The sequence below is a fragment of the Jaculus jaculus genome, chromosome 5 (assembly GCF_020740685.1).
Source record: "Jaculus jaculus isolate mJacJac1 chromosome 5, mJacJac1.mat.Y.cur, whole genome shotgun sequence".
In the NCBI taxonomy this organism is placed as follows: Eukaryota; Metazoa; Chordata; class Mammalia; order Rodentia; family Dipodidae; genus Jaculus; species Jaculus jaculus.
In genome coordinates, this window is record NC_059106.1 from 129,475,854 (window position 1) to 129,503,615 (window position 27,762).

The 27,762-nt window shown below is 41.0% G+C and overlaps 1 protein-coding gene across 6 annotated transcripts in view; it reads left to right on the plus strand.

Annotated features, from left to right (window-relative positions):
* Fgf12 (fibroblast growth factor 12) overlaps positions 1-27,762 on the plus strand; it is a 559,941-nt gene that overhangs the window by 285,759 nt on the left and 246,420 nt on the right. Inside the window, exon 3 of one of the 6 annotated variants that reach the window (XM_045149232.1) lies at positions 22,780-22,839. The exons of 4 other annotated variants lie outside the window; for them this stretch is intronic. In XM_045149232.1, coding sequence (XP_045005167.1) covers positions 22,809-22,839 — 31 coding nt within the window. In that variant the 5' untranslated portion in view covers positions 22,780-22,808. Of the gene's footprint in view, positions 1-7,765; positions 9,342-22,779; positions 22,840-27,762 lie in introns of those variants that run through there. One more of the 6 variants, XM_004654261.2, reaches the window with a different exon arrangement.

The following is a 27,762-nucleotide window of genomic DNA, read 5'->3' on the forward strand; positions in this document are numbered from 1 at the left end:
GTTATACAAGGTTCATGAGGAAAACCAAGTGACCATGACTGGGTTTTCCTTTTCGTCTCTTCCCAGTGTCATGAAGTAAGATTCTGAAATATTTTAAACTTTCAGTTGGGGTGATTTTGCTTAGCCCAACAAGGCTAAATTTTAACTGTGCATATGATGCTATGCTTCATCCATCCTGCTCATTCATTCCCTTATTCATATTTCTTCTCCTATGAAAGCCATTGTGAGAATTTTAATATGCTCTTTTAAATATTTGGAAACATATATATTTTGTAAGTGACAAACTTAGGCTCAGATTAAGCTCTATACAATCATAAATCACTTATTTTAAATTGCATGCTTTCTTTACATTATGTTTTATTGTTAGAGAGTTCTCTAAACCTGGTGCCAAAAATGACCTTACTGGTCACCTTGTGCAAACTGTCATTTGATCCTTGTTAGTTTGTCCTAACAAGTTGGCACATTTCAGTAATTTTCAGAAAAACCTTTATCTGTATCTACCACAGTGAGCACAGGACCAGTAGACTCTCTAATTAGTTATCTCTTATTTTCTCTGTGCCCAATGCTGTGTACATTGCAGAGGACAAAAGTATGAACTTATTATGACTTTTCTAGTATATTTTGAGTGACAGTCATGTGCTGGGCAGTGGAAGAGATTGCTATTTCCATCAGATCCATTCCTTGAAAATTTGAAATCTAAAATTAGAAGTGATAGCAACTAGGAATGGCTTGTGGAGAAAGGAGCCCAGTAAAGATGGGTGACAATATGACTATTAAGATCATCAGACCACTTAAAAGTTATTATAGTCGTATTCAGAGACTACAAGTTGGTTCATAATTTTATCTGATGTCTGTGTCTCTCTGCCTTACTTGTATGTTCCTTGTCTTCTGTGAATGTGTGTGTGTGTGTGTGTGTGTGTGTGTGTGAGAGAGAGAGAGAGAGAGAGAGAGAGAGAGAGAGAGAGAGAGGAGAGAATATTAGATCTGAAAATATATCCCTAAAAATGGGGGATAATTGGATAGTCAGAACAGATGTCTGGGTCCAGGTACCCTATTATGGTACCAAATTTTCATAAATAGATTGAATTGAAGCAGAGAAGTTTAGAGCACATTAACAAAGCAAATAAACCATATGTGAATGTGGAGGCAACCTTGTCCTAGGTGAGATGATTTCTTGCTACAAAGAGAAAATGTTCCATTCTTCCCTTTGGGATGACTTATGCACCTGTTTGCTTGAAAATAATGTGTGTATGGCTGGGTGAATGTCATTATTTTGGAGTTGAGGATAGACTCAATGGCATAGGGCATGTTAAGAATGCACTGTAAACCAGGCATGGTGGCACACACCTTTAATCCCAGCACTTGGGAGGCAGAGGTAGGAGGATTGCCATGAGTTTGAGGCCACCTTGATACTCCATAGTGAATTCCAGGTTGGCCTGGGCTAGAGTGAGACCCTACCTCGAAAAACCAAAAAAAAAAAAAAAAAAAAGAAAGAAAGAAAGAAAGAAAGAAAAAAAAGAAAAAAAGAAAAGAAAAGAAAAAAGGAATGCATTGAGCTCAAGCCAGTGGATTGATGAATTAAACCATTTATTCAGGGACTTGTTGAGTATCTGCTATATGCTGAAAAGGATTTCAGACTTGGAAATAGCCAAGCAAACACAATGCTTTCCTTGTGGATCTCACTTCCTAAAATAGGGGTTAGTGGAGATGGTAGGCATTCTATTGTAGTAGGTTTTCTAATACTTTCAAGCTGGAAAGGATAATAGACAGGTGACTCCCTCTCCCGCACCAACCTCTGAGTTGTGCATGTCAGGGCAGTGCACTTTTTTTTAAGGAATAGGAATAATAAGCTATAAATCCATTCCTTTACAAGCTTCCTTTATATTTCTTCTGATAGCTTACTTACGAAATTGAACTTGAATTCTTGGATAAGAACCCTCTCCTAGCCAAGAATGGTAAAACCATAACTTTAGCTCCCTGACCCAGAGGAGGTAAAAGTTGTAGCAAGACATTTGTACCCCTTTCCCATCATACAGTTTCTCTCCTTTAAGGTCATTATTGTAGCTATGCTAGAGGCAGTAAGTGAAAGGACACTTGCCACTCTTATGGTTGTTTTCTAAGTGATCCCAGAGCAATAGAGACACTGAGTTTAAGTCACAGGTCTTTATTGATACTGTGATATTGGGAGATTTCTAGTTCTTGGTGTGTAAAACTTTTTTGCCTTCTTAACTTTAATCAGAAGTGTATTGAGCATTGGTGTGCTCATACATGAAAAACAGTATTTAAAAATAAAGTACAGGGCTGGAGAGATGCTCAGAGATTAAGGTGATTGCCTGCAGAATTTAACACCTAGGGTCAATTCTTTATGTATCCACATAAAGCCAGATGCACAATGTAGCACAGGTTATTTTTATAAATGCTAATCATATTCTTATTTATTAAATTTGTTATATCATAGTAATTTTTCATTGTACTGTATTTATTGGCTTGCTTTATTACATAGATTACAAATGAAAGCTCTGAAAAATGAGTTTGAATCTATATTCTATAAATTCTTTGCTAAATGTCCCACATTAAACAAGTTAGCCTTTTTGTACTTCAGTTTCTGCACTTATAGAATGAAGGTATGTTTAGAACTTACATTTTAGGGTTGTATAAGGATTCAGTCTGTCAGTAATTGTAATGTATTTAGAAGCATGAAACACATTTAGCATTAGTCATATTCATTGTATGTTATATTTATAATCAAAGCAGATATTCTTCATAAGTTGAAAATTTCTCCTCTAGGCAAATGAAAGCATGACTCTTCTCTGTGTTGTGAACGTGGAATCTATCCTATTCCTGTTTTGCGAGCTATCCAAATAAGACACACACACGCATGCAAACGTAATTCCATCAATGACTTATTGAATTAAGCACCAAAAATGAATTTGCTACAGAAATGAATTCACAGATTATTAGAAAGTAATTATTTTTTATTGCTTTGGCCAGACTACTTTAACTGACAACCTGGCACAGAGGAGATACAAGGACAATGAGTGTACATAGGATCATTCATGGAGAGAAGGCCAAACCCATTGAGCTCCTACTTCCTGAGCTTTGAGTCTGGTTTCTGTTCTCCCAGCAGGATGATCTATGGGCAGAGCTGGGTTTGTTTGTGTTTCCAATAGACAAAGACATGGACAATATTCTACTTTCTGCTTGTTATTACAAGATCAGGGTTAATCATTTTAAGATTTTCAGCTTCTGTTAAACACATGCCGAGGAGTGATAGTAATGCACATAAATCCCAAGGTATATTTAACTGTTTTGAGAAGTCTGTGACTTATAGCGGGAGCTTCATTTAAATGAGAATCTAAAAGACAGTGATGTTCCTTCTCATAATTTACATAATTGTCACAGTTCTTTGGTATTGTTAGACCTCAGTTATATACTTCTGGTTTCATTGTCATTTGTCTGCTCTGTGGTTGTGATGTAGATAAGTTTGTTAATTTTTATGAGAGCTTACAGACCATGGGCAATTAAGACACAAGCCAAAGAATGATAGTGGTAGCATAGACTCTAATCTTGTTCAGGGCAAAGAGAATGTAGGCATATGGAAGTTCCCTTGGTCTCTTGGATCCCTGGGAGAAAGTACACTCAATACAATGTTTTAAATGGATGTGTGAAGTAATCCTAGTTAGATTTGGGAGTTGGAAGATTTGGCCTGTGAGCCAGCCAAAGACAATTAAATGTTCTGTGGTTTTTCTTTTTTTCTTTTTAAAATATGGAGATGACTAAGACTGTCTATATTTTGTTTGACTGGAGGTAAGAAATATAAATATAACTATATAAGTGTATTTTCAATTTGTATCTGGCAACTTTCTCCAAAGTAATTAAAACTTTTCCCACTCATGACTGGACTCAAAATTGGAAAGGGATATTCTTTACTTGTCCCAAGAAAGAGAACATAAGGATTAAAGCATTGACATCTCTGAGATATCAATATCATCAGTAGGTTGAATGCAATTGCAAAAACAGTGAATACATCCTGAGAAGCATGAAGAAGGGCTTGTAATATTTAGTGGTCCAGATAGAAAGGTTATGCACTAATTCATGAAGTCTAATTGCTTTTGAGTTCAACTGCAGTGGTAGTTTGAATATCATGTGTCTCACATAGCCTTATGTGTTTGTAATTGAGCCACATTTTCAAATGGCAGCTGGTGGAGCCTTTGGGAGGTAGAACCTTGTTGAAGAAGGTGTATTTCTAGGGGCAGACCTTGAGGCTTGTGAGCTTAGCTTACTAGTGCTGGCTACACTTAGCTCACTCTCCTGCTACTTCCTGCTAGCTACAGTAGTAAGTTGGGATGTCCAGCCTCTGCTCTGTCATGCCGTGACAAAATTTCCTTTCCAGACTGTAATCTGAAACAAAGCCTTTCCTTCCATATGTTGCTTTTTCTTGAGCGTTTTATCCCAATAGTGTGAAGGTAACTGCAACAACTGCTATGTATTCAAATCCTAGGTACCTTTACACTTTTTTGCTATATCTCCACATTCTTTCCACCTGGGAAGTGAGGGCCATGATGCAGCTGATATTTGAAGGATCAAATAGCTAAAGTGCCCTCCTGACAGTCACAGAAGTGCAAGGGGAGAAAAGTCAAGTCTTTGTTGTCTCATCGAATCCAAAACACCCCATTCTTTTAATAGAGATCTAAAGACCCGACTCATGTCCATCTCGGAAAGCGAACATTGAAAGTTTTTGTTTTGTGCTTTAAATGTCGAACTTGATATTGCCATGCCAAGTCAGAGAGGAGAACTTCAAGCAGCAACTGTTTGTTATCTGCTTTTCATCTCTTCCCTCCTCAACCTTTCTCCTCCCTTGGCTTCTATATGGGTTACCTTCTGTTTCAAACATTCACTTCTCACAGACTATAAAAAACAAAGACAGCAACACACAAAGATTTAAGAACACATACCCTCCTTCTAGGCTTTCTGTTGGGGATGGGAGGAGGGAAAGGACTCCAATTTAGGGGGAATGTGCCAAGTTTTGAAAGTCTAAGCTTACATTTTCTTCTAGTATCATCTAGATTGCCTCAATATAGGAAGCTCCTGAATTTTGAATTGGAGAATTTGTGAGGGATTATAATTCCCAGGCTCCAGTTACAGAGATTTCTGTTTTACATTTCTAGATATGATCAGAAAATAAGCATTTTTTAAAATGAGCATTTCAGGTGACATTCAAGCATTTATAAACAGTGTCAACATCTCTCACTCAATTGGTGTTTTCCAGTGTTCAAAATGCTTACACACATACATTCTGCTCTTTGAGGTAGGTGGAAATGATTATTCCCCTTTTGAGAATTAAAAAAGAGACCAGGTTTAGCAGTGATTTCTTAAGAGCCCCATTGCTTCTTAGTTCTCTTAAGATTCCCCTTAGCTGACCTTTTTCTGTTGGGTGTTGACTTGCTTACAACAGCCCCCCACCAAGCCAGACAGTACTGTCTGTGCCTGCCTTGATCAAAAATGAGACAAGTCTTCTGGTGGCCAAGGAAAGAAAAAAATAAGTTTATTTCTGAAAATTGAACATCTCCCTAGTAGGTTGTTTTACCACTTTATTTTAAGCAGTCTTTCCTTCTATCCACATGCACTTTGGAGCAGAGAGGTGTATGCATCTTTTTCTCCTGCCTTGATCTGTGTCATTAGAATTCCAAGAATGGAGCTGGAGAGATGGCTTAGCAGTTAAGGCATTTGCCTTTGAAGCCAAAGAACTCAGGTTCGATTCCCCAAGACCCACGTATGCCAGGTGCACAAGGTAGTGCATGGGTCTGGAGTTCATTTGCAGTAGCTGAAGGCTCTGGTGCACCCTTTCTGTTTAATCTCTCTCTTTCTCTCTATCAAATAAATAAAATAAATGAAGAATGCCAAGAATGAACCCATCAGGCTCATCCTGCCACACTGCTACTTAATTCTCTTAGGAGCTGTCTGGCCCACCTGCTGTCTGACAACAACCTTTGACTTGTCCAGCCAATGGAAGGCTCAGGCTCCTCGCCCTGGGCAGTGTTGGGATATCACATCAGTGCTTGCTCTGAACAACCTCACATACTTCAGTCCTTCCAATTGCCCAAGTGAACCTCTGCTAGGCCAGATTTGTACCCACATCTAGAAAGTTCCTGGGGCCCCTCTTAGGTCGGGACCATTTTCACTTACCTCCAGTGCCTGTTTCTTTCTTTCCCTCTTAGGTTATTTCCAGCATCTTCTCCTCTTTGCTTTCATGATCACCCACTCTATCCATTAGCATTCCCCTTGATGCTTAGGGAAGTGTGTGAAAAGGAGAGCTTAGGGTTACTTGAAGATTGAAGAAAAAGATATGTAAAAACAACTCCAATCCACTCCTGGAGCTTCACATGAATGAGTGAAGAAGGGTGACTACTCTCTTCACACTGCCAGTCTCTAGTGCCGTATTTCAACTTGTTTGACTCCTTGGTTTCTGTACATCAGCTTTCATCTGCAAGCACTTTATGGAGACGCGATTGCACTCCAAAGCTGGTCGTTCACTGTCTTTGCCCTTGGTGCCACAATCTCACCCCCCACTATTCAACCTTAGGATAGGTTGGTGGCCTACTGTTTTTTTTTTTTTTTTTTTTTTTAAAGGATTGGGTCTACTTCATAGCTTTCCAGACAGAACCAGACATTTGGTTTCTGAAAAGATGGTAACACTTTTTGCTATTCAAAACGAGGCGAATGTGGGTCCCCAAAAGAGACTAAAGGGTCATTGCTACTTTCACCAGTGTCTACTTCCCTCGTGGACAAGGAATAGTTGGGGGAACAGGGCAGATGGCATTTTCTCAGCTTCCCACCCCGTCACTTTCTTTAGACACCCAGGGTCCTTTAATGACCCCCGAGGTTGTGTTTTTCTCTGGGGGGGAGGGACCGGACGCAGCAGACCCGAGCTGCAGTTCCCTTGCTCTGCCTCTGAGAATTTCTCATCCAAACCTCAATCACGTAGGATTGCGTAGAGAGGAGAAAAGGGGTGAGACCGAGACAGAAGACGGGGGTGTGGGGGTGGGGGTGACAGGGGAAAGGAAGAAGGGGAGTCTGCGAGCAGAGAGGAAAGGAAGCCGGACCCGAGTTGCGCCGCGTTGTTCTGCGCTCTGGGAGCCATCTGGGCCCCTAGCTCAGTCCCATCCAGTGCATCGCTAAGCCTTCTGGAGCCCAAGGAACTCCAGCAGTCTCCTGCTCCCCATCCCACCCGCCGTCTCGGCGGCTGGCGTCTCAGCCTGGAGTTTCCTGCCGAGCTAGCGCTCCAACTGAGAACCAGAGCCAGTGCGGCTCTGCGCGCCCGCGGGGAGCCTCAGCCCATGAATGGGACTCCGCCCTGAGCGCCCCCTCCAGGGCCGGGAGAGGAGACGGCAGGGTCAGCCCGCCTGCCCGGGGCTCTGAGTCGCCTCGGGCCCAGCAAGTTGGGGCCAGTTGGCGGACGTGGCCACCAGCCTCCTGATCCCCCCCGACCCTCAGCCCCCGAAGGCCCTGGTGGCACGCTCAGAGCCGTCTCCTGCGGTCACCCGGGGTGTCCTAGGGACCCCGCCTGTGTCCGGGCGGGCCCCAGACCATGGTGGTGGGTCGCTCGGACCCGGAGCCGCAGCGGCCTCGAGCCTACGTCGCCCTCAGCCAGCCCCCGCCCCAGCACGGCGGCAGACGCGCCGGGCTCCGCTGCGCGCCGGTCCCTTCCTTCCTCGGCCGGCCGGGATGGGCGGCGCGGGACTGAGGGATCGGCCTCGCGCGGCGCGGGTCACCCCCATCTGATCCGGAGCCTGGGAGCTGCCGACAACCTGCCGGGGCGCACTAGCCTGGGGTCCCGGGCGCCGTGGCGATGACCTGATCCCGAGCCCGCCAGGGTGCCCTTTCCTTTCTTCCCTCCCTCCGTGGCCAGCTCCCCGTGAAGCCTGTGCGGGGAGAGCGGCTCGGTGCGGCGGCTGCTCCGCGGAGCGCCATGGCGGGGAGCTCCACTTAAAGGCGTGCGGGTGCCGAGCGCGAGAGGACACCTTCGGCATTGCTGCCTGTGGAAAGAGGGGGCTTCTCTAGACGACTGAGTCATTCCACATTTAGAATTTTCCCTAAATAATCACCAACTGTGCCCGTTCCGTGCCGGAACGCGGGGCAGAAAGACCAAATAGCGTCCCGCTCTCGGGGACCCCCCGCGGATCTCCTCTCGTGGATTTCTCCCCGAAGGTGCCTGGGCCCTCGAGGATCTCCCTCCCTTTCCTCCCTACCTCCCTCCCGGCCTTGCTCCCTCCCTCCCTCCTTCCCTCTCTCCCTCCCGCTCTCTTTGCAGTGCAGCTGCTGGAGGAGAGGCGCGCTCGCCGCAGCTGGAAACAGCTGCCCCCGCCCCGCGCCCCTACCCCGACTCTGGCTAAGCGCTCCCACTTCTGGGCTCTCGGGATTCCAGAACTCGGGCCGCCGGCCCCTGGAGGACCGCAGCCGGTGCGATGCATTCCGTAGACCTCACTCAGCCTGCACAGACCTCTTCATCTCCTGAACCGCGGGCCGCAGGGAGTTCAGTTGCTGCCTTCCTCTCTCTCCTCTCGTGCGGTTGGTGGCTTGTTTGCTAAAAGAACGTTCTATTCACTTTTTAGTATTTCTTCTTTTTAAAACTGGGGGCACGCTCCTCGCCTCGGTCCAGGCTCTGCTTTGTAAACGGGTTTTCTATGTATGTATGTGTAGATATACTTTGGACACCTTACAACGCTTGCGCCTCTCCAACAGGGGCAGTGCTTGGTATTTTGGACATCTGTCTGCCCTTTTTACTTGGTTCTCTGAACGCAGTGTGACCAAACTCTCCACTGCCCCTTGGACGTGGATTGTCTTGGGGTGCAAGTTTTGGGTGCAAAGGACTACTTCGCAGAAAGGCCTGGGACTGCCCCGCCCCCGCTGCCAGAGGTTGGGGAAGTTTACATCTGGATTTTCACACATTCTGTTGCCACTGCCCAGACTTTGACGAACCCTGTCGGCTCCAGGTTTTCAGAACTGCAGCCTCAAGTATTAGCACTGCCTCCCCTCGCCGGTCCTACACCTCCCGGCCCCTGAGGTCCTGCCCTCACCCCGGCCGAGCGCGAGACCCAGGGCGCAGTGGAGCACCGGGGCCTGGGGCCCGCTCTGAGCTGCTATGGCTGCGGCGATAGCCAGCTCCTTGATCCGCCAGAAGCGGCAGGCGAGGGAGTCCAACAGCGACCGGGTGTCGGCCTCCAAGCGCCGCTCCAGCCCAAGCAAAGACGGGCGCTCCCTGTGCGAGAGGCACGTCCTCGGGGTGTTCAGCAAAGTGCGTTTCTGCAGCGGCCGCAAGAGGCCAGTGAGGCGGAGACCAGGTCAGTAGCTGCCCAAAAGTGGCTCCCCGAGGAGGCCGACACCCTTTCCCTATGACTTAAAGCTCCAGAATTACTCCTGGAAGGAAACCAGAACTCCTTTCTTTCCTGTTGTCCCACCCTCTTCCCTGATTTCTTCACATCTCTCTCTCTCTCTCAACCACCTGGTGTCAGTGAATAGCTTCTTGTCCCATATTCAGGAAAACACTTTCTGCTGTGATCAATCCACAGTTTGTTTGACTAGGATAAGAATCACATGCAAACATGCATCTAGGCCTCAAAAGTCTGTAGAGTCCTTGAGGGCAGGGGCCTTTTCATCCATCCGTCCGTCCGTCCGTCCATCCATCCATCCATCCATCCATCCGTCCGTCCGTCCGTCCGTCCATCCATCCATCCATCCCATCCATCCGTCTGGTTATTCATGTGGCCCCCTTTCTTTTATGCATTCACACATCTACCTATACAGGACTTATACTGCACAGAGCAATCTTAAAGATAAAAAAGCTCTTCCAAATATCGCTCAAAACCTCACCAGATGAACTTAATGTTGCCTGGATTTTCTCTTTTTCCCGCAACTCATGATATCACTCTTTCAAGCATCCCAATTTCTCACCTTACTCTTTTCTTATATGTCTGTCCACTTCCTTTAGCATAGTTACTGTTTCTTCTTCTCTTCTTTCAACCAGTTGATGGTTTCCAAAGGCTCTGCTTAGAAACTTCTATGTAGTTACCATTCTCTGCCTACTCAGACTTTTGAGACATTCAGCCAACAAATTGATGTTCACAGTATGGCTCCAGAGAGTCTAAAGACATTTTCAGGCTTACCAGAAATTTTATGACAAAACCTTTCAGAAGTTGATTGTTTTCTGTAGCCCTAGGTGCCAATGATTGCTCATTGATATGTCTCTAATTGCAAAAGGCAATTGAATACTTAGAGTGTCAAGGTGATTGTTCCTAGCTCAAGCCAGGTTAGTGTCACACCACAGAGGACAGAAACGAAATGTTATGATCTTTGCTTCCATCATGTCATTGATCCTCTGGGTGTGGCCACAGAGTCCTTTGCAGTCTGAAGAATTTTAACCTTAGAACTGGTAATTAAAGGAAAGATTGGCTGGACTGGAAGCCTGTTCTGTGGTGTGTTGACTAACTTAGCCTCTTAGCAACTCTGACTTTGCTATTTATTCTCTTGGATTCTGCAAATGAAGCACATAGGTTATGTTCAAGTGAGACTCAAAATTAGTTTAGAAATCTAAGGTTAAATCATGGGAGGAAGGCATCTTATTTTGCATTGAGTTTTCATGACATTAGTCACTTTATTAGTTGTTTCAATACACTGTGATTGGCCACCAAATAGTAAATTTAGATTAAAGAAAAATAATGATCCTGAGATCAGAGCTAGTAATATCTTTAGTATTTTATGTGCAATTAATATAGCCCGTACTTTTGATAAAGTGAGGACTTGGGCAAAAGCAAAATATCTTTGCATATTAAAAAATTCATTTTAGGGGAAGAAAAAGGTCTCCAGTCTTGTTGCACGGGATCCTTCTCTTACAGTTTATGTGGTCGGCAGGGGACTAAAGGCTCTGAGCTCAATGTGACTCCTACATGATGTGGTTGTTGTACTCTGGTTGGGATAATAATATTATATTTATGTCAATCCTAGTTGGTCTTCTCAACTAAAAAAAGGTAATCAGGATGATTTATGGGTTATGTATGTGAATAGATCAGGTAAACTCAATCTGTGTGGAAGCTGATTTGTAGATGAGCAATTTGCATGGCTTAATTTGACTTGGAAGGAAAGGCTGTGCTTTACTTCCTTCATGTCTCATTGGAAAATAGGAGAATTTTTGAGCTTACTATTTCCTTTAGTCTGTATTTAATCTGCTTCTCTTTTTTGCATATTTAGTGTTCATCTTGCCATGGAGGATCTTGTCTGGTGACTTCCTTTAGCTAAAGTGTCACGGTGATAACGTGGCACAGAGGTTGCAGGAACTGCTAACACATTCCCCGTGCAAAGGCAATGGGAATGTATTTGTATACCAAGGACTCCAGTTTATTCCAAAGCTTACTTAGCTCCAAAGAATGGGAATGTGGGATGTGGATACAATTTTGGGAAGATGATAGTGTGCTATTATCATTACTAACAAAGTCAAATAGCAAATCTTTTGTCAGCACCCATGCTTCATATAGCATGGGATGAACCTATTTATAGAGAGATGCCACCTTCTTCATCTCAATTCCACATCAAATGCTTTAGGAATTTGGATTGGGAAGAAGTTTCAAAATATCAAAAAGAAAAATGAAAACTATTTGAATGAATCTGTTCTCTAGTTTATAAGTACTTTGATTTCATAGTCATGTTTGAGTTATTCTTCAAATCAATGGTCCTTTCAGACCATATCCTTGTGAACTGCAAGCAGTCACAAATGGTAAAGTGGTGAAATGGAATACTTCACCCCGATAAAGAAGGTCCACTGTGAATTTCTGTCACTGAGACATCATTTTACTGATTAGACTTTCTAGGAGAGTTTAGCTAAGGCAGGAAGGCTGAACCAAGGGTGCACAGTGGAAGGCCATGGACATGTTTCTGACCTCAGTGCTGATACCATGTGCATGTCTTGGTCTCTTTTCTTAGCTCACCAAGTTTGAATATGTATAATGAAGTCTTGTATGCACAGCAAGGATGGAGAAAGTCTCATGGTACAGGGCTCACTTCCTTTAAATCACAGAAAGTAAAATGAAAATGTTTGAAAATGGCAAGACAGGATGTCATGCCACATGGTTTCAGGACCTCAGGACCACAGTATGCATCCATGCTTGGTGATTGTGCATTCTGGATTGTGTAGCAGTATTTGGCACTAGAGATGAGAAACCCAAGGGTCTCAGCTAGTTTGTCATTTGTCTGTGAGTTCACACAGCTAGACTGTGGCAAAATTACGACTGGGACTAGATTTAGTTGATGGCTTTTTTTTGTTTGTTTGTTTTTGCTTTTCCTGTTTCCAGTGCAACTCAGAAAAAGTAGAGGAGGAAGAGATGGGTGTCTTCTGTCAACTGATAGAAATAATTTTGTTTTTTTTTTTTAAACTATTGGAGGTTGATTGTACTATTATGATTATCAGTACTGTTTTGTAATTAGAAAAGAGACAGTGTAGAGGAGGTAAGTCATAGAAGAGACAGGCACAAACCAAAAGGCAGTTGGAGTTCTGAAATAACCACCAACTGACAGTACACATCATTAAAGTCAATCGCTTAGTGCAGTAATATAACCCGCGCAGGTCTAATGAGTTAGCTCTTTCATCATTATGGTGCTTTGGAAATGAAATATTGGAGATCTTGGACTGGCATGTTGGCTGACACTAGCCAAGGAAAGCTGCAGTCTTATGGTATTTATTTGAGGCACTTTTTTATGTGTGAAATGTCTGTATAAGCCATATTCACTTGAATATTTGCTTAAAAAGTTGATGCCACTTAATTTACTATATCTAGGCTTTTAGTACATATGGCACATTTCTTTAAACCCAGAACTCAGGAGGTAGAGGTAGGAGGATCACTGTGAGTTCGAGAACAGCTTGGAGCTATAGAGTGAGAGCCAGGTCATCCTGGGCTAGAATGAGACCATACCATGAAAAACAAACAAACAAGAAAACAACCCAAACCAGGAATTCTTCATTTCCAACATTTCTTTTATTTTGATGGGAAGAACTCTAAAAGATTTGTTTTGACTTCGAAGTCACTGAGGCAATAGGTCTTACTAAGCAACAAGAAAGGAAAGGTGTTTATGGAATCATTAAATGCCTAAGTGGCCATGTTGCTTGGAAATCATAACAGTGTCCTCATCTTACAAATAAGAAACTCTCTAGAAAACAAAGAGTAACTAGATGAGCCTAACCTTATGCATTTCAAGTTAAGGCTGTGTGTTTTGTTGTTCTTATTATTTCTCTGTGCAATTTAGTACTTCCCTTAAAGCAATAAATGACATTACCAGTGAGGAAAAGTCTTTCACTAAAATGCATTAGTATTTTCTATAAATTCAAATATCTTGTTTTATGTTCCATTCCACTTTAAAAATGATGTAGTATAATTATGCCTGTGCCAAAATAAATCAGAGAAAAATGATTGTACTTTCACTAAATTTTGTTGATTTTCATTTTGTTGTGTCTTCTCTAATGTCATAAAAATTATAGTTGTACATAATATTTCAGTAATTCTCCAACTTTATTTGGTAGATCTGTAAAGTAGCATGTAAACAGCATACTTATTAAACATGTTATCAAAACATTTAACAAATGTCTTAAAAATAACCTTTTTCCTAGAGGAAGAACCCATCACAGAAAGTAAAATCAAAGAAGAAAGATGTCAACACAGGTGAAAAAATATTAATCATTTGCCTTTTAGAATGTAAATTATATTTTGATAAATTGAAATACTTATGGTCTTCACATAGATCAGGGCTCAGTAATGATGATAGGTGATATTTTTATATTTGTAGCAAGTACTTTTGTTGTATTTTCTCTTTTGAATGTATGACTCATGTCTGAAATTCAAAATTAGCCAAATTAGAGGATGCTTGGCACAATGTTAAAACAACAAAACATCAAACCCAAAATACAGGCATCTCTTTGGGAAAATACAACCTAGGTTTTGCATATTTCTTTTAAAAAATATATATTTTATTTATTTACTTGAGAGAGGAAAGAGGCAGAGAGGCGAGGGGGAATGGGCATGCTAGGAATTCCAGCCACTGCAAATGACCCCCAGATGCATGTGCCTCCTTGTGCATCTGACTTACATGGGTCCTGGAGCATCAAACCGGGGTCCTTTGGGTTTGTAGTCAAATGCCTTAACTGCTAAGCCATCTTCTCCAGCCCCGGTATTTTTAATTTCATTTTTGGTTTTGTTTTTATTTATTTATTTGAGGGTGACAGAGAGAGAAAGAGGCAGGTAGATAGAAAATGGTCACACCAGCGCCTGTAGCCAGTGCACATGAACTCCAGATGCATGTGCCATCTTGTGCATCTGGCTTACGTGGGTCCTGGGGAATTGAACTTTGAACCACAAGGTCCTTAGGCTTCACAGGCAAGCACTTAACCACTAAGCCATCTCTCCAGCCCCTAATTCTGTTTTTTTTTTTTTTTTTCTTCTACAGTGAAGCATTGCCATCAACAAATGATGTTTCTATTGTAAGAACATTTTAAAATAGTAGGTACTGTGATCTCTTGGTTTCTTTCATCCCACGGAGATCTCATCAAGCCCTAACACAGCATTAAGAATTTAAAGTTTTAATGAAGTTGGTATTCTTGAACAGGATTAAAAAAACAATTTTCAGGAAACGAGGCAGTCTCTGTATTCAAAAAAGCAATAGGAATATTTTTGGAATATCTTCAGAAACTAGGATTTTGCCTCATAAGCCTGGATTTTTAAAAATGTCCTAGGCTTATTAACATAGCAATGCTTTGCTTTTATTCTTGCTGAAAGAAATTTATGCATTGTGGTGGTTTATGATTTTTAGACTGACAGGACCTAGAATCACGTGTGATGGGTTATTCTAGCCTTTGTGTGTGTCTGTGAGGAATTGTCTTGATTTGGTTAATGGAGGTGGGAAAATACACCTTAACTATGTGTTCTATGCGTTCTGGTCTCTGCCTCCTCACTGTGAGCTGAATGTGACCAGCTCTGCTTCAAGTCCCTGCCTCCATGCATTCCCTGACCTGATGGATTATAATTTAGAATTTCCCTAATCTAAAAGAAACTCTTCCTCCTCTAAACATATTTTTGTCAAGTAAAAGGAGACAGTAAAACTAATACCTGCACGGATGTTGCAATGTAAGCTTGTTAATAGTGATGGGTTTTTCTTGTATCTTCGTTGAACAATCTGTCCTCCTAGGAATATTATAGATTTTATGAACCTTTTAAACCATAGCTTTGTTAGACATGGGAGCACATTTACTGTGCTGCATTTTGTATTTTACTAAATGGCTTGCCCATGGAGCTATACTACTTTTCATCTTTAAAGAAAGATATGCCACAACCAAAAGGCGCTCATCTCTATCTATCTCTGAGAAGGACCTCAGATGCCAGATGCCTTTGAAATTACTAGAATGACATGCCATCAACTAACCTGACCATATGACATTAGCATTGAAAGAGTTTCTTCACAATTTTGCCTCTTTTATAGCAATCCGTTGAGGTAGTTACCTCATCTTAGAACTGAAGACACTAACTCTTAAAGTAACAGAGACTTGTACAAGCTAGTGTTACTGTGAGTAAGCCATCCATCTAATTTCACTATGCCTGCCTTCTGTCACATTGAGCTAAGAAGAGCTGACTCTGAATAACTTTATTGTTTTGATATTGGAAGACTATTGTTGGGAGAAATCTTTCAGAAAGGTCTGGAAAGAAAGAACATGATTGCATGATGGTTTGGTTGCTTCACTCTGTGAGGCATCTAAACCCCTCAGGGAGGAGGAGTGAGCTGAGGAAAAGCTGATGGTGGGGAGCTTCCAGCCAGTGCTCAAGGTCTCACATGGCTTTTATGAACTAGGCCAGGCTTCTGGTTGGGATTCCCTCTCTGTGCCAGGAGCCTCCACAACATCAAGTGGTGCCCCTGGGACATCTAAGGTCCCACTGGCAAGCCTGGGCCCAGAGGAACACACTTTCTTAACTGTAAACATAAATGCTTGCTTCAGAAATTTCTCAGATGTGCACTGGAGAGATGACTTAGTGGTTGAGTGCTTGCCTGTGAAGCCTAAGGACCCCGGTTTGAGGCTCCTTTCCCCAGGACCCATGTTAGCCAGATGCACAAGGGGGCGCAGGCGTCTGGAGTTAGTTTGCAGTGGCTGGAGGCCCTGGCCACCCATTCTCTCTCTCTCTCTTTCTCTCTGTGCCTGTCACTCTCAAATAAATAAATACATAAATGAACAAAATATTTAAAAAAAATAGAAATTTCTCAGATGTTTTCAAATATGAAGAGGTGAGAACCAAGTTTAGGAGAGTCTTGTAGTATTATTTATTCTTCTTGCCTCTCTTGTTCTTAAGTTGCCATGTAACTGACAACGTGGCACAAGTATTACATATGTGAACTCTGCAGTGTGCTGTGAACACTTGGTTATCAATCCCTCTGAGTCTCAGTTTGCTGACTTGTAAACTGGAGATAGTCTCTTTTGTATTTGATCAGAAAATGCCTTTCCCAGAGCAAATTATTTTTTCCCAGTCCACACAATTTATTTATTTATTTAATTAATTTATTTGTTTTGTACTCAATGTATACAGTCAAGTTGGTACCATCTTTAGCCTCCTTCCTGTCCTTCCCCCTGCGCAGGGACCCTCTTCATTGGGGAATATGGATTGCATGTGGGGTTAGCCGTCAGTTATGGGTAGGAGGCAATGTTTCTGTGTATCACTACCCAATTTTTAAATCTGAAGATTGACATGAGACAGGTTGGTGCCTCAGAAGACACTGAGGTACAGGTGCCATGCGAACTAGGGGAGAGCATCAGGTGACGTTGGAAAGGATTACAAGCCCAACCTGCCCGGGATCTTAGAAACCTGATTTTGTGTATTAATGAGGTATCTTAAAAGGGTCAGTAGTGGGGCTGGAGAGATGGCTTAGCGGTTAAGCGCTTGCCTGTGAAGCCTAAGGACCCCGGTTCGAGGCTCGGTTCCCCAGGTCCCACGTTAGCCAGATGCACAAGGGGGCGCATGCGTCTGGAGTTCGTTTACAGTGGCTGGAAGCCCTGGCGCACCCATTCTCTCTCTCTCCCTCCATCTGTCTTTCTCTCTGTGTCTGTTGCTCTCAAATAAATAAATAAAAAAAAATGAACAACAAAAAAAATTTAGAAAAAAAAAAAAGGGTCAGTAGTGGAGGTGTTCTAACATGGTTCTCATTTTTCAATGCGTACTCTGTGAGAAGAGAATGGACATAAGGGATGCAAAGTAAAGCAATGAATGGGAAGGAAGCTGGGAGATGCGTCTGGGCCAGGAGTTACCAGAGTTTGGTACAGCAGATACACCAATCTAAAACTGTTTTCATTAAAATATTTCATCTAATACTAATTATTTGTCTTTTTCCCCCTCTCATTGTGTCATAAGTGTTCCTTGATGTTTCCTAGTGTCTGTTTGACAAATCCTCATTCGTTGCTTCTTTCCTTTTCAACCACATTTCAGAGTGAGGCCAGCTTATCTTCATAAATCTACCACAAGAATGTATGGGAAGAAACAGCTCAGGAGTGGGTTTGAGAATTCAACTACCTTCTGTTAAGTGGGTCAGTGGAGAGATTTCCAAGTAGGTTTATGTCTTTTCACAGACAACTAAGAAAAATATAGTTATGTTTCATTAAAAATGCTTTCTTAACATTTAAAAAGTTTATTATTAACTTTAAACAGATATTAAAATTTTCTGTTGTAATTTATAAATACAGTAAATGTTTAGATCCATAAGCCACATGAACAAAAGCTCTATGGGTTACTTAGTTTGTAGACGTTTATAAAAGATCATGATAAAGACATTTGAGAATTTGTAGTTTAGGCTATAGATGATACCATCACACTACAAGGTCCACAAGGTAATGATCTTAGGTATGAAAACATTGGGTAGAGGGGACAGTCAGACCCTGGTAAGTGGTAGACTGGGTCAGGCATGGATGATACCAAGGAAATTCTTTGAACAGTTCAAAACAGAGATGTTAATAGTTTAAGAGTGATTTCCTCCTCCTCGGGCAGAGGAATGCTGAGGTAAAAGCACATTAATGACAGAAGCAATGTAAGTGCCAGACATTAAAGCACCGTCCAATACTAAAGCAAGACCCTAAGAATTATTTATTATGTAACTTTATCAATTGCCACAGATGTTTAATGCTCATCTATGTAAAGTTAACTATTCTTTTTTAAAAAATAGTTTTATTTATTTATTTGACAGAGAAAGAGGGAGAGAGAGAGTGAGAGAATGGGCACGCCAGGGCCTCCAGCCACTGCAGACGAACTCCACATGCATGTACCCCCTTGTGCATCTGGTTAATGTGGGTCCAGAGAAATCAAACCTGGGTCCTTTGGCTTTGCAGGCAAATGCCTTAACTACTATGCCATCCCTCCAACCCTAAAGTTTATTCTTGAACTCTCAAGGAAACCCTAGAGTACTCACCCTATTGACCAACTCTTCTACCTTGCAAAGGTATTCCATGAAGCTAATATTTTAGACACACTGGAGTTGCAATCACTGCAATTTATACCACTTTGTCTCCACCTTTATGCAGGGCTGGGGAAGGAACCTGAGCTGGCAGGTGTTGCAAGCAAGTGCCTTTGACTACTGAGAAATCTCCCAGGCCCCTTGTCTGTGGTTTTTAACATCTTAGGATATATTAATAAGTAGATCTGAGAATCAATCACTTTCGCACCTTGTGACCTTAAACCAGACATAACTATTTTATTTTTTCATGCCTTTTGGAATGCATTTTTGATGATTAGAAATTAATACTGGCTTTACTTATAATGTAGTCTTACTTTACTCAGGTGGTTATAAGAAAATAGCATACAGTGAGTATTTAGTTCTCAACACTAGAGGCTAGTTCTGGAAGATGTGATGTTCAGTGAGAACTGCTTCCCGGTTCATAGATGATATTCTTCTTGCTGCTTTCTTACCTGGCAGAAGAGTTAGGTGAACTCCCTTGGGGCTCTTTTATAAGGACATCCATCCCATTCATGAGGGCTCTGCTATCACAACCTAATCACCACACAAAGGCTTCCCTTCCTAATTCTATCATGTTGGAGGTTAGGATTTTACCTTATGAAGAGCTACATAAACATGAAGTTATAGTCTCTTCCTTTTAGTTTGTTGAATCTGTAATGCTTCCTCTGATCCAAGAATGCATTTGTGTATGTGTATGCTAATATGCTTTGTGAGGGTGTGAGCTCCAAAGGACAGGACCAGGGTCCTGGTTAGCACTAGGTTCTCAATGCTTTTGTCTTCATTAGATGTTAAATCAATGAGCACATTATAGCTACTCACTGAGCAAGCCTCAAGGAAGAAGTATCTTTAAGTTAGTATCTCTGTCTACCCCACATATAAGGATTCAGAAACACTGCAAGTCAAGGGTTTCCAACTTCACAGAACTGGCTCGAATTTGATTCTAGATCTGATTTTATATCTGTTTGTCCTAATCTACCATTATTTCTTCTGCACCAGTTTAGAAATGGAGCCCAGTTTCCTTCTTTATCAACAAGAGGCATACCTAAGGACACTTTTAACCAGAATCCTAATGACTGCAGTTCTCTTTACTGAAGAAACTAATAATGGCTAAAGACATAAAACAAGAGTCCGCTGCTATCTCATGCTTCAATAGGATGGATGAAACTTGTTTTCTAGTGTACTGGTTTGGGTGTTCATAAATGAATTCCTTGATTTAATTACCTGCAATGCACTAACAAAGACATCCTTCCTAAAATCTCAGTCTTTATTTGTTCATTCCCACTTTTAGGCTTATTCTGTCTCCAAGGATTAGGAATTAGATCCATTGTGTTGCAGTGTTTGAGACTTTTTACAAGCTAAGGTCAAATGGGATTGAAATGAGGTGTGAAAGAGATTCACAACAGAAAAATCTCTGAGTTTATATAAGTTATTATGAAGAGAAAAACACAGGTGAACATTTCTAGAAGAGATTTTACTTTTATTGTATTTTTCACTTAAATGTTGTATTTTGATTTGGAGGGTTCAGCTAATGAACCAGGTAATCTTTATGGTACCCTCAGATCACAATATACTCACTAGATAGTTTAAGAGCCAAAGGTAAAGTTTAAAAAGTACTACAAATGGGATCCATATTCAGAGAGTAGGTTGGAATAAGAGTTGATTCTATTTCAAACAGCTTTAGCTGTTCTGTCCATATAGTATCCATTTCATTGATGGCATTATGTTTTAAAAGTGAATTTAAATTACCAAAGCAGATGGAACAGAGAAAGCTTTTCCATGTCTGAGAAACAAAACAGTGCTGAAGAATACCGAGAACCTTAAATTCTAAGGAAAACCAGGTTAACATTATGGGCAGAGTTAAAAAATGTCCTCCTGTGTTTTATTGCTTTCAATAAGAACTTTGTAACTAAAATTTGCCCATGAGTGGAAGGGCGAATGGCATACGAGGTAGTAGTTCAGACTCTCCAAATTCTAGGAGTGGAGATAACATTGCATTTTCTTCTTAATGGACATCCCTCTGAGAAACTTGACATTTTCTTTCCCTTCCTATCCTAGAAAGGGATGTCAATTGCTTCTCTGCTTTACATGTCTTTTCCTGGCCAGGTCCTGGGCCATAATTTTTTGTGGCTTTCATTCCGGAAAGTAGTTGGCAGGCATGTGGCTAAGCCGCCTCCACATTCTGAAGCTTGAGACTTGTTTCCTTTGAGCTGATGGGTACACTTGGGAAGTCTGGAGAGCAGCAAACGTCCTGCACCTGCTTGCATTATTAGATTCAAGGCAAATATCTGAAATTCTGTTTAAAAACTCTTGTTAAAAATGGCACTTTAGCTAGGATTCTTCTATCTATCTATCTATCTATCTATCTATCTATCTATCTATCATCTATCTTCCAATCTATGAATCTATCCATCCATCCATCCACCCACCCACCCACCCACCCACCCATCTGTCTACTGTCTGTCTGTCTATCTATCTATTATCTATCTATCTATCTATCTATCATCTATCTATCTATCTATCTATCTATCTATCTATCTATCTATTATCTATCTATCTATCTATCTATCTATCTATCTATCATCATCATCATCATCACCATCTATCATCTATCTAGCATTTACACCCCTTAAAGATAAATGTTTAAATATTTCTGACTTTAGTCCTGGAATGTGTACACTTATATACCAGACTTAAATCCTGGGGCATCTGAATTGGAAAACATCAAAATTCACTGCAATCAACTCACCATCTTGTGGTAAAGAGAACTGAGACTCATAGTGGGTAAGTGAGGAAATACAAGTAGAAGAGGTAAAGAAAGGTGAGAAATTCAACAAAATTCTATGCCTTCCTGCTACCCAACAGCTGCCTGGGGACACTGTCTATTGCTGATAGCAGGATCTGTCTTAAGTATCTGTCCTACATCCCTACTGGTCAGTTGTATTTCTGCATGCCATGCACTTTGAAATGAACTGTAGAACTAACCAGAAGGTCCTTCCCTGTCCTTTACCACCAGGCTAACATAAAATCAAGATTCCCTAACTTTGGTCAAATGTATATTACTGTGTTCAAAGTTGTAGGGTTGCTATGTTCTTTTAGACAATTTATCTTTTAATGCCTATATTAAAATATAATTCCTTAATTTTAAAAATCCTCAATCTGTATCTTAAAAATGCACATGTGAGTTCAAGGCCTGACTGAGAACATTCGTATTGTCCCCATGGACAGGGGACATAATGAAGATTATCTCTCACTCACTCCTGCACACTGCTCTCTCCAACCCCGACGTCTTGACACTCCTAGAATACTTGCTCCAGCCTGCCATTCTTATTAATTTCCAGTTCTTTTTCTTTTTTTTCACTCTGTGATGGCCAGCACTAACCTCCATACCTGTCCTTCAGTCATGAAGAGGCAGGCCTATCTTTATCCACTCTGCTGCAGTCCTGCCATTGCTCCAAACCCAGCTCAGCTCACATCTCTTTTTCCAGATCATTCAGATCCACCCAAATGTAATGAATCACTTCCTGTCACAGACTTTGTACCTGCACTGGGTGACATTCAGTTTCTCTTGTAATGACAGCGTAACTTCTCATATCTGCAACTGGAGGGTTAGTTCCGGGATGTTATAAGTCTATCCTGTCAAACTTTCTGCATAGTAGGTGGTTAGAAGGACCTCATTCAATCAACATTGATTTAGTTAGTGTCTTGTATACTCATGGCACTCATCAAGCTTTGTGCACAAGCATGTAAATCCTGGGAAAGTAATCACTATTTTTGCTTAACATTAATTTCTCTTCATTTGTTATTAAAGTAACAAATTAACATATTTTCTATTTTTTATTTTTTTAGAGACAGCGAGAGAGAGAGAGAGAGAGAGAGAGAAGAGGGAGCCAGGGCCTCAGCCACTGCTATCGAACTCCAGGTGCTTGGGCCACCTAGTGGTCATGGGCAACCTTGCACTTGCTTTATCTGTGCATCTGGCTAATGTGGGATCTGTAGAATAGAACATGGGTCCTTAGGCTTTGCAGGCAAGCACCTTAACCACTAAGCCATTTTCCAGCCCCAAATTATTTTCATTTTATATTCTGCTATAGATAAATATTTGGAACTCCATAACTTTTCTTTTTCACCAGCCCAACTCCTAACTGACATTCTTCTAATGCAGTATACTTGTTGCTTATTAGCATCACATGATTCCTCTTTGAAAGGAAGCTATGTTCAGCACTATACCAACAGCACCATATGTTTCCTTTTTATTAACAGAGTAACCAATTGGGGAGGAGGCAGTTTCTATGGGATACAAACAAGCATTTTTTGAAGTGGGTATGTGTGCATGGTGTGCATGCATGTATATGTGATCATATGTATGTGGACACATGCATGTGTGAGTATATGTATGTAGCTGCATGCATGTGGAGATCAGAGATTGACATCTGGTTTCTTATTCACTCAAGCTCGACTTTATTTGCTGAGGCAGAGTGTTTCACTTGCACACAGGGCTCTCTGACTCAGCTAGTGTAAGTAGTCAGGTTGCCCATGTCTCCCCCTCCCCAGTGTTGGGGTCTTAGGTACTAGCCATGCTCATCCAGCATTCACATGGCTGCTAGGAATCTGAACTCAAGTCTTAATTTCTGTGTACCAAGTGCTTTATTCACTTAGTCATCTTACCAGCCCTGGGAGCATCATTCTATTAATGTATTTCTTTTCCCCAGGAACCAAGAGGGAATGAGTGGAATAGCAGTTTGGAAAAAGAAAAAAAAAGTCTATTTCTATTTTGATTGGCTTTGTTTGATTAAGGTTGGGTTAATGAGGAATAACCTTTGCTATTGATTTTAAATTTAGTTATGCCTGATCTTTACATTTACAGTTGAGACCAGAAAATCAGTTTAGTGTTAAATACCCTTGCAGGAATATACTTACTCTGCTCTTGCTCTCCTGGGTGAAGCAGGAAGTGGTGGGGGATTACAATATCGATTGCTCCTAATGAAACAGCAGCTTTATGTCAACTCTTTTTTTTCTCATTGGCCTTCTTCTCCTCATCTCTTCTGTTTAATGCTATTGACAACAACACTGAGTCTTCTGTGTATGCCACAATCCTCTGTATTTATTCTTTTGGTTGGTCTTTTAAATCTAGGTTTTTGATTCAGTTTATGGTAAGATGTATTACTGCAGCAGTAGTCAGTTCTTATGACACTGGAGAAGTCCATTGTCCTCTAACTCAGTTTCCACATTTTCAGAATAGTGGGGATTCAGAAATCAGCTTTATAATTCTTGATGTATACTTCTTCCATTAATTATCACTGAGCAACTCCAAGCAATCTCTATGTCATGTATATGCGCGTGTATATATATATGTATATGTATGTGTGTATATATATATCTATATATCTATATATATATATATCTATACATATATATGTGTGTGTGTGTGTGTGTGCATGTGTGTGTGTACATAATGATATATCTAGTATAGATTTTTAAAAGATTTTACAAGCATATTGAGTGGAATAACAGTAATTTGTCAAATATATTTAATTGTTTTTTAATATATTTTTTCTTAAATTCATTAATATAATTGAGCATGTATTGATTGTCCTTTTAAATTTTTATGTTATTTTAGTGTCTAGCTGTTCATCAGTGAAGAGAGACTTTTACATAAGTTTGGACCTCAACACTAGAGAGATTTAATACAACTTGAAGCAGTTTTTGTTCTGGTGGAAATACATTCATATAATTAGTAGTTGTTGCAGTCAGGTTCACATTGCTGGCAGAAATCATCTTACCAAGAGGAGAATTTTGGAAAAAAAGGATGTATTTTGGCTTATAGACTTGAAGGGAAGCCCCATGATGGCAGGGGAGGGGATGATGGGACTTTAAAAATCCCAATTTTTTTAAATCAATGTTCATAATGTTCAAACATCCCCATAGTCCAAGGTCTTTTAACTCAGTCATAATACCAAAAAATCCCCCCCAAATCCATAATTGCACAAAATAAACATTCACACTGAAAAAGATGGCATTGGGCATAGTAAAGAAATATTCAACCAATACATGATTTAAGCAAAGCAAACAAAAAACTCTGTGGCTATAAGTCCAACAATTCGCTTCAGTGACATATCTCCAAGTCCAGTAATTCTAATCAGCAACAGGCCTGTGGAGTTTCAATTCCTCCCCTCCAGCTAGGCTACTCACAGTCCTGGAAAACTTCATCTGGGGCTAGCAGCTTTCCTTAGCAACCATTTCATGGTCCCTACCTCTCTACCGGGTCTCCACTGCAAACCCATGGTTCATCCTCACAGAACCATCAGGTCTTCATGCAGGCAATCTTATTTTACACTGTCCATGGCCATTTCCAAAGCACAAGACAATGTTGCACATTCAATGACCCTCGCTCTCCTGCATTCCTTATACTCCATAATACCAGATAGGGTGTCAACTTGTTAATCCAAGGGAGAATAATGTAGATTTTCAAGAATAGGACATTTGTTCAGCATTCATACTCCTTCAAAAGCATTCTTTTTGTTGACCCAGTGCAGGTCAGCTGGCCCAGTTTCAGTGGTTGTAATCTCTCATATAATTGCAGCTGAACAGGCAATAGTTTCTGCCCCAAAATTTCTTTCTTTGCCATATCCCTCTGTGCACATGAGTCTGTTTTTACACACTGCAATCCTGCACAAGTTCTCAGGACATGGGCATAGTAGCAAGCCTCTCACACAAACTGTTTCTAGCCCAGTCCAAGCAAAGTTCCATCTCATCCGCATAAACCAAACCTCACAGTCCACAGTTCTTACTGCATTCAGGTTTTTGAACTCTGACCAGAATGGTCAAGCTGAACTTATAGCACTGTAAGGTGTCTCTCTGGCTAAGGTTTCAAAACCTTCCACACTCCTCCTTGAAGTCAGCTCCAAAAGGCCAAAGTCACACAGTCAGGTGTCTAGCAGCAAATGACCCCAGTCTCGGTACCAACAGTGCTGTTGCATTCAGGTTCGCATTGCTGGCAGAAATCACCCCACCAAGAACAGCTTTTGGGGAAAAAAATTATTTTGGCTTACAGAATCTAGTGGAAGTTCCATAATGGGATGGGAATATGATGCTATGAACAGTGGGTGGACATCACCCCTTGGCCAACATAGGACGGGCAATAGCAAAAGAAGACTGTGCCAAACACTGGCGACTGGCTATAACACCCATAAGCCCGACCCCAACAATACACTGCCGCTAGTAGGCTTTAATTGCCAAATCTCCATCTGTTTGGAACCTAGCATTCAGAACATCTATGTTTATGGGGGAGACTTAAATGAAACCAACACACTAGTGTAGGCTCAAAGAGAATTTAACAATAAACACAGACAGGAAAGGAATAATATGATACTGGGTAAAAGATTTTCTGAATAGGCTAATGTGAAATGTTGTATTTCAAGATGCAGCTTTGAATTAAGCAGAAGAAATATGGGAAAGTACAGGATATTAATTAGAGGCGGTAGAGAGAAAACTCTTGCCTTATTTATCAAGCTACATGATTTTGCAAACCCTGATTATACTTTAGGTACATTTTCCATCAGCATTTTATCAATTAAAGAAGGAAGAATCCAACACTTACTGGATATCAGACTTGATGTTTGCTTAGTATCAGCACACCTAATATTATGGAAAGTTGGCAAAAAAAAAATGTGCTTCTAAAAATAGAAATTTTATAAAATATTTAAGTTAAAATATCGCCTAAATGATATTTTAGATTCTAAAATTTAGAGTTTCTGTTACATTTCTCTCTCTCTCTCATCTATTTATCTATCATCTATCCTTTCAGATGTTACTAGTATTTTAACATTTTCTGTCTTTTGAACCATTTATTATGTTATGTCACCAAACATAAACTTATCCAGCTTTCTGAACTTAGAGTGTAACACTATTCAACTTCCATCATTCCATGGGAAAGATTCTTGATTTTTTTTTTTTTAAATTTTTATTTATTTGAGAGCGACAGACACAGAAAGAAAGGCTGATAGAGGGAGAGAGAGAGAATGGGCGCGCCAGGGCTTCCAGGCTCTGCAAACGAACTCCAGACGCGTGCGCCCCCTTGTGCATCTGGCTAACGTGGGACCTGGGGAACCGAGCCTCGAACCGGGGTCCTTAGGCTTCACAGGCAAGCGCTTAACCGCTAAGCCATCTCTCCAGCCCAAGATTCTTGATTTTTGAGAATGCCATAATAGTACAAAGTTGCCTCACATGAGGAATCTCTAGAAAAACAATTTTTGAGGGCTCCTATAACATCCTTTCTCCCTGTGTCAATAAGAGAGTTAATGTAGGCTTCTGTTGAATCATTGGCTGGCTTACTAATATTGTGGTGCAAATAAAGTCACAGAACATGGCTATTTTTCTGTTTTATGCTAAAAGAAAATGGAGAATACTGCTTGACACATAAATACCACGTAGAATTCATTTGTTGAGTGAAAAATCTTACCAGTGACATAGTAAATTTAGGCACACATTGAATATTAGTCTCGGAGAGTCTCATCCAAAGTAGTTATGTTCATATACACTGTGATCCTCAGGGACATTTGTTCATTGGGAACTTTTCTGATCAGCTCTTTCTCACACATAGGTACAACTATAAACAAAACTATCTTCCATTAATGCAATCATAGTCTTATGGGTTGGAATTAAAGGAAATTTGTTTCTTTGACAATTTATATTCTTTACTCATTTGCAGTTTTGGTTATTTATCAAACATCCATTGTACTGAATAGTGAGTCAACAGAGAATACAGAGTCCTTTTTTTCTAAAGCGGTCATGGGCTAGTGGAGGTAAGATCCCCAAGAATGTGATCCATTTTTCTACTTGAATAGGTTAGGCAGTCAGGAACCTTACTATTTCCAATGACCAACCATGGGGTATATTATCGACTCTGATGTTTCATGTGATTTTTTTCATGTGAATGTTAGTACAAAATTGCTTCCTGAGAGCTGATGACGTCTGGGGGAAAAAGAAAGAAAAAAAATGCTGTTTGAATCCCTTTCTTGTATACTATTTAGAACATTGCTTTTCAGACTTTAAGGTGCACATAAACCATCAGAGGCCTTGTTAAAATGCAGACTGTTTCAGTGGGTTGGAACAATCTTGGGATATAGGTGTTGCTGCTGCTGATGATCTCGTGACAACGTTGACCTGCAAGGCTTTTGGCAACTTAAAGCTCAGTTATGCCACACCATGCCACTCTCCTTCCTTGCTCCTTATTTTACTACCTCC